At 37.3% G+C, this 9,951-nt stretch overlaps 1 protein-coding gene across 1 annotated transcript in view; it reads left to right on the forward strand.

Moving 5' to 3' along the window:
- SLC16A7 (solute carrier family 16 (monocarboxylate transporter), member 7) overlaps positions 1-9,487 on the forward strand; it is a 30,336-nt gene extending 20,849 nt beyond the window's left edge. The window contains exons 2-4 of the mRNA XM_010160965.1: positions 2,726-2,869; positions 4,929-5,741; positions 8,419-9,487. Coding sequence (XP_010159267.1) covers positions 2,726-2,869; positions 4,929-5,741; positions 8,419-8,690 — 1,229 coding nt within the window. The 3' untranslated portion in view covers positions 8,691-9,487. The remainder of the gene's footprint in view (positions 1-2,725; positions 2,870-4,928; positions 5,742-8,418) is intronic.
- The last annotated feature ends 464 nt before the right edge of the window (positions 9,488-9,951 follow it).

Genomic DNA, 9,951 nt, shown 5'->3' on the forward strand with positions numbered 1-9,951 from the left:
AATTGCCTTCAATTTATTTTTAAAATAATAAATATTAATTAATATAGGGATGAAATTTTTAGCTTTGATTCTTAAAAAAGAGTTTAAGTTAAATGGGTCTTTTTTGACCCAGAGGAAGTATATGTATTGCTTGTGTATTTCAAAAGGGTTTTCTTTCTAATTCAAACATGAGCCAAATTACTGATTTTCCAAACATAGCTCGATAAATAAAAGAGTTGTGAATGAAGTTATTTTTCAGCATAGTTATGAGAGCACAAGTTTATTAAGACAAGAGAAATAAGCATGGTGTATTTGGGAAGTGTTTGGAGCATAATTTGTCCGTCCTTCATGTTTCACTGCTTGCTCCATATGGCCTTAAAGGAGAAACCCCACCTCGTCACTGTTCTGCTCAGTGGTTCCCCAAATGAAAATAAAGAAGTGTTAAGTATCTCATAATATCAGCTGTCAGTGAAATGTTTTAGTGCTTCATATGTGATTTAAAGCCTTTTAATAAATCTCTGGGAGATTGTATATTTGGTAAGCCATTCCATTCTGTGGATTTTCAAGTCTGTTGGTTTCAATATAGTGTTATCTTTAAACTGCAGTTCAGTGAGCAGCAGAGCCTCGTCTCCTGTGTTTACGTGTCTGTAAGATCATAGAATCATAGAATGGGCTGGGTTGGAAGGGACCTTAAAGACGATCTAGTTTCAACCCCTTGGACGCCTTTCACTAGACCAGGTTGCTCAAAGACTCATCCAGCCTGGACTTGAACACTTCCAGGGATGGGGCATCCACAGATGAGCCCTAATGCCTTCAGTCTGAGCATCCTTTACCTTCCCAGCAAAATAACCACCCCTTTTTTTCCTCTGTGCCCCCACCTACCTTGAGGTACAGCTGCCTGGGCAAGAATATAGATTGCTTTTAGTGGTGGAAAGCTGAGTGTATTGGCCAGTGTCTGTGCTGTCTGGACAGGTACCTCCTTTTTGAAACAGATGCTGCCCCAGACTACTTATGACCCAAACTGTTAAATGAATTCACAAACTGTAAGATCTAAACATCACTCAAATGTTTGCTTTTCAGTCAATATAATTTCACACTGATATCTGCATCCACAAGCTATTAGAAAAGATTTGCAGGCACAGGGTAACACTATCGTAGGAGCTTATTTCTGTAAGGAAGTAAGCTAAAAATGATCACTTGTCATATGCTTAAGACTTTTGTTGTTGATATGCAAGTGGTAGTTAACATTTACAGTACAACCATAGTAATGCTTTAATACATTTGAGGTAATTCAAACAGTGGCATCTGAAATATCACTGTACCTGTGAAATTACACTTTTAAATTTGGTTGGATTTGGCTTTTTCACATCATGGAGTTCTGGCATTTATTCCTTTAAGTGTTTATGAAGAGAGAGATGTAAAACTGTTACCAGTACAGTGACCGATTTGCAGTGAGTGAAATCAGAGGCAGAGCTGGGCATTCCAACTGATGCCTGGTGCCTGCTTTGTCTTGAGTTTGAAAGATACTGCCTTTTTTTTTTTTTTTTTTGAATCACCTAAGTTTAGTTATTGCAAAAGCAAGACTATTCCTAATGGTTTGAGCCAAATATAGTGTCGTCAGATGGTATGCGGGTTTACCTAAAGAGCTTTGACAACCTCTTAATCTTGATATGTAGCACACCATCTATTCTAGTCACGGTCGTTTAAAAAACATATAATGCATGTCATGCTAAATTGCACACTAGCTGTTTGTTTAGTATGGACATAATTATACCATAAACTCAATTGCAATTGAAACTGAAAAACAGAACTGTAGCTGTATTTTCAAAGTTTATAGGTCTTTATGATAAACCACATCTTAGATTTTCCCAGACAACCTACAGTCATCTTACTGCCCATTAACACTCCTTTCTGGATGAGGTAAGGGAAAACAAGAGTCAAGGCCAGAGAGTTACATTCTGATTTGACAATATTTTTAAATCACAGATTCACAGAATGGTTTGGGTTGGAATGGACCTTAATGATCACCTAGTTCCAACCCCCCTGCCATGAGCAGGGACACCTTCCACTAGACCAGGTTGCTCAAAGCCTCGTTCAGACTGGACTTAAACACTTCCAGGGATGGGGCATCCACAGCTTCTCTGGGCAACCTGTTCCAGTGCCTCACCACCCTCTCCATGAAGATCTTCTTCCTGATATCAAATCTAAATCTACCCTCTTTCAATTTACACCCATTACCCCTTGTCCTGTCATTACAGGCCCTTGTAAAAAGTCCCTCTCAGCTTTCTTGTAGACCCCCTTCAGGTACTGGAAGGCTACTATAGGGATCCAGGACATGCTTCAATACTGAGATCAGTTATTAGTTTTCTTGCCTAGAGATTCCCCCTGCTCTGTGAAAGTTTACTATGTGTCTTATACTTGAAATTCTTCAGTCCTTACACTTTCAAAACTTCCATTGACTGATGTCAGTGTTGATAGCTTGTGAACTGTAACAATACTTCTTACTTGTCTGATGTCTTTAATCTTTTGATACATCTCCATGACTAATCAATATTTATATTGTCATGGAGGCAATATACCTCCATCCAGGCTCATGTGTCTGCCAACTCACAGTGTGTTTTTAGACAAATTGGTATAGAAACAGCTAAACATTTTCCAGGATGGAAGAGTAAGGCATTCCAACTTATCATAGACACAGACATGTATGATGGAATAACCTGTTAATGTATTTTCTTTCTACCAACAGGTCCCATAAGCAGCATTTTGGTGAATAAGTATGGTAGCCGGCCTGTGATGATAGCAGGGGGTATCCTGTGTTCATTTGGTATGATTGCTTCCTCTTTCTGCAATAGTGTCCTGGAACTTTATCTATGTATTGGTGTCGTTGGAGGTAAGAGTCCTGTTTAAAAGGGTTTATTCTATTCTATTCTATTCTATTCTATTCTATTCTATTCTATTCTATTCTATTCTATTCTATTCTATTCTATTCTGTTCTTCCTAATACTTTTCTACCAATGAGCCTTACTGATAAAAAACACACTGTGCAAGGCATTGTACAAATGCAAACCAAGAAGGTAGCAAGATCAGTTCATTTCTTCTACCTGAACTATCTAATCCTTTAAATTAGTTGGTATGATTTTAAATTATTTCTTAGGATATTTCAGGAATAACCGATTATTTTATTCAATAAATGCTGTATGTATGTACTGTTCCACACTGCACTATAATTAAGGTATAAAAATTGATTGGCTTGTGACAGCACTTATTACAGTCATTTGTGTAGAATTTCACATTCGTTCTTTTAGCTTTCAATCATCTTGCTCTTCACATGAGGTGGCAGAGACTAGTAGAATTCTAGTAAAATTTTGAAACCTAGTACCAGCTTTCTGAACGTTTGTACATACATATACTCTCACAGATAAGTATAACAACTTTCACTTCAATAGCTTTGTGTTTAAAATCCCCCAGGAACAATCCCCAAATAAAATTGTTCACATACCATCAAAGGCCTGGATATTCCCTAAGGCAATGAACTGAAGGGACCATAAAGCCAGTAAATTAAAAAACTTCAAAATCAAAAATTCTGGGGGTATTTTTAAACTACCTTCTCGGAATAAGGAAGGCAAGTGAGGTTAAATATTGGCAAGTAATAAGTGAATGAGATAATACTTGTTCCTATATTCAAGCTCATCTTGCTTTATGATGGCACTAAAGGAATCCTTCTTTCTTCAGTGATTAATTCATAGAATCACAGAACCATAAAATCATAAGAAGAGTGGGTTGGAAGGGACCTTAAAGATCATCTTATTCCAACCCCCTGCCATGGGGAGGGACACCTTCCACTAGGTCAGGCTGCTCAAAGCCCCATCCAACCTGGCCTTGAACACTTATGGGGAAGTGGCATCCACAACATCTCTGTGCAACCTGCTCCAATGCCTCACCACCCTCACTATGAAGAATTTCTTCCTTATATCTAATATGTGTTTGTTAAAGTTCTATTTTTTTACATTGTAAAATTGGGGCTCACTGAAAGAATAAAGTCAGAGTCCAGGAATGGGCCTATAAGAGAAGAAATCTATTTTCCTGTGCCATCCAGCAGATGCATAGCTACTTAAGACTTTGTTGCCTAGATGTCTTAATACAGAGAGAAGGCTTAGAGTTTCAGATCATACACTCAGCTGATGTGGATGGGCGGTCCGCTCCCATGCATGTCTTCTACAACTCTTCCACGTTTACTAGTCACTTCCATATCTGGGGTAGTGGAGCATAAATTGGAATGCCAAGCTCTGCCTCTGATTTTACTGCAAATCAGTCACTGTACTGGTAACAGTTTTAAGTCTGTCTCTTCATAAACACCTAAAGGAATAAATGCCAGAACTCCATGATGTGAAAAAGCCAAATCCAACCAAATTTAAAAGTGTAATTTCACAGGTACAATGATATTTCAGATGCCACTGTTTGAATTACCTCAAATATATTAAAGCTGCACTTTTGTACACTAGTTTGATCTTAAAAAGGGCTGGATATAAAAAATGAGATTTATGCATTTAAATGTACCCTGCATTCATTGCAGCTGACGTGGCATTTAGTAACTTTGGTTAAATGAGCCAAGACACAATTGTATTATAGCTTAGTAAATACAAAAATGGTGGGTCCAGGCACTGATACTGTCATTGCTCTGTGATTCCCCTGCCTCTATCACTGCTGAAACAGAAGAGGGAGTTTTGGCTTTTATTGCGGTACTGTAGGGGAAAATGGCAGAATGCCACCATGACACAGTCTTGATATTAACACACATGGACAGCAATGAAGCTGTACTTCATTCATGCTTAGTTGGTTTCTGTCGTCATTGAGAATCACTGGTCTTTTTAAAAATAACCTGAAAGAAGCGTAATATGTTTTTTTTAGTGCATGACCTTCAATAATACTGTCTCTTATGTGTTGTTTAGGTCTGGGTTTAGCATTCAACTTACAGCCTGCCTTGACCATGATTGGCAAGTATTTCTATAAGAAGCGTCCCATTGCTAATGGATTGGCCATGGCTGGAAGTCCAGTGTTTCTGAGCACATTGGCACCTCTCAATCAATTCCTCTTTAATGCGTTTGGCTGGAAAGGAAGCTTTCTCATTCTGGGAGGACTTCTTTTGAACTGCTGTGTGGCTGGGTCACTTATGAGACCTGTTGGACCGAAAACAGTCCCTTCTGTAAAAAAAGATGTTGAAAAAGGCAAAGGAGATTCTACCTTGCACAAAACCAACCAGAAGTCTTTCTGGCAAACTATGAATAAATATCTAGATCTATCCCTCTTCAAACACAGAGGGTTTCTGATCTATTTGTCAGGAAACGTCATTATGTTTATTGGTTTCTTTGCTCCAATAGTATTCTTGGCTCCTTATGCCAAGCACAAGGGAATTGATGAATATTCTGCTGCTTTTTTGTTGTCTATCTTAGCCTTTGTGGACATGTTTGCTAGGCCTTCAATGGGGCTCGTAGCAAACTCCAAGTTTATCCGGCCAAAGATTCAGTACTTTTTTAGTTTTGCTGTCTTGTACAATGGTGTTTGTCATATCTTGTGCCCTCTGGCAACAAATTACACTGGCTTGGTGATATACGCTGTATTTTTTGGATTTGCATTTGGAATGGTTAGCAGTGTTCTTTTTGAGACATTGATGGACCTCGTTGGGGCTGCCAGATTTTCCAGTGCAGTTGGACTTGTCACCATCGTGGAATGTTGCCCTGTGCTCATAGGCCCTCCTCTAGGAGGTAGGAATCTCTTTTATTCCATTTTTTCAGGAATTATGGCATAATCTTGCAATTTAATAGTTTGAATTAATAATTCATAAATCTATATTAATTTGAATTATTATAAACATTATTCTTAATGCTATTTAATGTTGTCTCTGTGACTAGGAATACACTATAGCAGCAATGCACTGCCTCAATTATCTTTGCACTTTAGAGCTGCAGATCCATATGAGAATCTAAAGGCATACTTCGCTTGCAAGTGCAATAGATAGATTAAGAGCATCTCTCTACTGGCCCATAAATCCATGTGATAAATATATGTTTTCCTGCTAGCACGTAGTGCTAACTTTGCCGTCTTGATTTACGTATATTCAGCTCCAATTTACTCTTTGCCCACACACTCCTTATGGTTCTGAATTGGTCGAGTCTACTGGTCAGTTTTTGTGAGGATCTCACAGTGACTTGTAGTATCTTTAAACTAATGGCATCTAGAGGAGCACCTGCATGAATTTAAAATGGCAACTTTAGTTTACCTAAACAAAGAGTATTGGCATTTCTAGAGAGAAGAACCCAGTAGGGAGGTGCCAGAAAGGACAGGGACATGCTCAGCAGCCTAGGCAGGGTGTGTGCCTGGTGGGATTCCAGCACAGTGCTGTGGAGCGTTGTGCCCTGGCATGATTTCATACCACAGCCTTGCTCTCAGCCAGTTCTTTAGCCTCTTTCTGTAGCCAGAAGATGTGTGTGAGGCAATTCAGAGTGTGAAGCATCGTACATTGACTAAAAAATGCTAATGTTGCCAACTTCTACCTCTTGAGTGTGAGGAAAGCCTAAAGGGAGCCTAGGTTTATAGCTTGGAATATATTTGTAACTTTTGGGCTTCTAGCACCAAAAAAGATCAAGTCTAATCTAAAGTATTTTCTGTTTGCTAGATTTTTAGTCAGTATTTAGTAATGCAGTTAGTAAGTTTCATAATCTTAAGGTTTCTGATGATAGGAGATTAAAGAAACACATGCTCAAATCTTATTGACAAGTATCTGTTCAATGTGTGTGTTGCAGTGTAAACCCTACAATATGAAAATATAAAGATACTGAGATTACCAGCCTTGTGATCATACACTATACCCATAAAAGCAGAGCCACAAAAGTCAGCAAGATTATACATGCCTAAACTAATTTATAATTATCAAAGTATTTTAAGGATTACTCTCACTATTTGTATGAAAATAGCATTGTTGAGTGAAATTTTAAATATGCCAAAACAATTCCATTCACATCAGTGCCATAATATTTGTACAAGTAAATATTTAATAATCTTTGAGTTATTCCATATTTCCCTCATCGTTTAACATACAAATTCTTTTTGGTAATGGTAGAGCAAAATCTCTTCTCACACAGACTCTTCCTATGCCACCTAGTGGGGACTGAGCCTGTGACTGCTGGAGTCCAGCATTTTCACTCAGGTTCTGAAATCAATATTAATATTAACTCTAAAGATATCACATCTAATACTCATGGAGCTATAGCATATTCAACTATTTATTTTTCAGTATATTAGCTTTGCACAAGTTTTGAAAAGCACGTATTTGTGCTACAATTGTATGAATAATTGATTTATCTTGTTAAATACAGACAACAAAGGGGATGAGCACATGGAAAAGCTAAATTCCAGTTTTGACTAGTTCGTATCCTGTAAAATAGCATGCTGAATTAATGTTAATGCAGAATTTAATTTTTAATCATTAGTTTTATGAGACTGCTCATTGATAAAAAACAGTAAATTGTTCTATTTAAACTAATAGATGAATTATACAGTTGTAGTGCTATTTGAGTTTTTCCTAAGACTAGGCTTGTGAAATAAAGAGAAGACTACAATAATTTGGTGGCTTGTAAATGTGCATCAGGTGAATAGGCTGGCATTATGGCTTCAACCCAGTAAAAGCATGTAAATACCTACTAAATTGCAGTGTGCAGGTTATCATGTGACTTTCCATCATAGTGTAGCAGAGTTCAGAGCTAAATAGTTGGATACATGCAAATGTTGATTTGTCATTTGCAGAATTAAGAAAGAATTGCTCATAAAGTGGAAGAACAGTTATATTTTATTTTCCTTGTCATAAAAAAATTAGTCTCAGAGGTGTGGATGTAATTTTTAGGTACAAGCTTCAGAGTTCAAAACTCAACATTTGAGCAAGATAGCTGAAGGGACAAGCCTTTCTATAGCTTTCACCAGTCACTGGAAAGTAAAATGAAAAGCAAGGAGTTGATGCACAGTGACAGCAGCCTAAAAAGACACATACCTCTTCATCCTATTGTCTGTATGCAGCCTCTGTGAGTGTCAGTCACTCCAAAACAATAGGAAACGGAGTTAGGAGGTGAATAAAATAATAAGGAAATGAAAGACTGAAAATGAAAGAACTAAAAAACTGTCTGTCATTATTCATTAAGCTCTACTTACTTTGTTCTTCAATATTTAATCATTGTCAGTGACTCCAGTGACAATTGCTAGCTTGACTAATGCAGGTTTTGTTAGAGTTCCACTGTGTAGGTTAGACCATTTGAACATGTTGAAAATGCATTTCTCCTCCAACTTCAAAACCAGGAAATATATAGGTATTTCTCTTATAGAAAGGTCTGGATTGTATTGGGTATTCTGTTCTAAAGACTATTTTTCTCTGTTCTTGTCTTTGTATTTCAGGTTGGTTAGTGGATGTTACTGGTGAATATCAGTACATGTATTTTGTCTGCGGAGTTATTGTGATTGTGGCCAGTATCTGGTTGTTCATTGGCAATGCCATTAACTACAGGCTTTTGGCAAAAGAAAAGAAGTTAGAAGATGAGAAACAGAAAGCACAAAAGAACGCTGACTCGAAGGAAGCAGAACCATTAACAAACAATGAGAATGAAGATGCTGCCAGCAGAGCTGATAAAGCTCTTGAAGATCCTTCAGAAAGAGAAACCAATATTTAATCTGCAATATAGCTCAGAAGGCAACATTTATGACTTTCATTAGAAATATGTCTTCAAGACACTGGCCAGGCTTTGTGGTAATAATGATCAATCACAGTATTGGATGGGAACAGATTTTTGCCCCATGGCAAGACTCTGAACTAAATTACTATCTACAGTTTATTTATTCCAGTGATACAAAATTGAGATTACAGTGGTTGTGACGCCATGCAAATGAATCCATCAAACTATGACTCTGGACAATCAAGAGTCACGTCATCCAGACTATATCTAAAGCCTTCCAATGACAAACAAGTTTTGTTTTAAATGTATATCTAATGAAAAGTATCTCTTACTTTTAATTTGGAAGATACTTTGTGTTCATCTTTAGAGTATTGTTAGTCTGTTGAAATAATCTGCCCAAACTGTACTTATCACTGATATTAACAAGACTATAACCTCAAAGATTTGTTTCAAAAGAGACAGAGTACCTGAGTGAAGCACACTGGAACATTTTTCTCTTTTGTATGCCCACTAGATCAAAAAGATACATTATATCTGTATAAACAACTACAATATGGATGTAAAATTTAAGGCTAGAAGATGAGAAATTGGTGGGCACCATCTCTGAAATATAATAAACAGCTGAATTGCAATATATTCCAGAAGTTGTATCCTCCTGTGATAGCTGACTACATTGTACTTCAACATACACATTTGAATACAAAGTACATGCAGACCTCACTAATTCAAACTAAGCTAAAATCTGCCTATACATAAAAGGAATTAAACCCAAGATTTACATTGTTAACAAGAGTGGCAATTAGTTTGTTCAGTTACGTATTACTGTATGGCTGAAGGAACTGGATTGGACTCTGAAGGCTGCTTCTTAAAAGGACTAGATTCAGAACCTGCTGTTGTTAGAGATACCCTTGGCTTTTGTGGCCTGAATCAGTTTCATGGCAATGACTTCAGAGTAGATGCTTGGGTTTATTGGCAAGCCATTAGTTGTTCAATGGTATGCTGAGAGGAGATTTAAAATCTAACTTCAGGTCTTTGCAGACATGTCGCTTTATGCCAGTTCTCACCTTCCATTTCCATGTATTTAGTGAAAAGCTACTTTTTTGTAATGCGAGTTCAGACTGCAAGGCACACTGACAGTGCCAGTGTGGAAGCTTTGTATTGGTGTACATTTGTGTGCAGGCTATTTGGTCTTGTGTTTACAATTTCACACAGACACTTATCAATTAAAATGTAGAGAATATATATATATATATATATA

Source organism: Eurypyga helias, unplaced genomic scaffold (genome assembly GCF_000690775.1).
Source record: "Eurypyga helias isolate BGI_N326 unplaced genomic scaffold, ASM69077v1 scaffold47431, whole genome shotgun sequence".
NCBI classification, from domain to species: Eukaryota; Metazoa; Chordata; class Aves; order Eurypygiformes; family Eurypygidae; genus Eurypyga; species Eurypyga helias.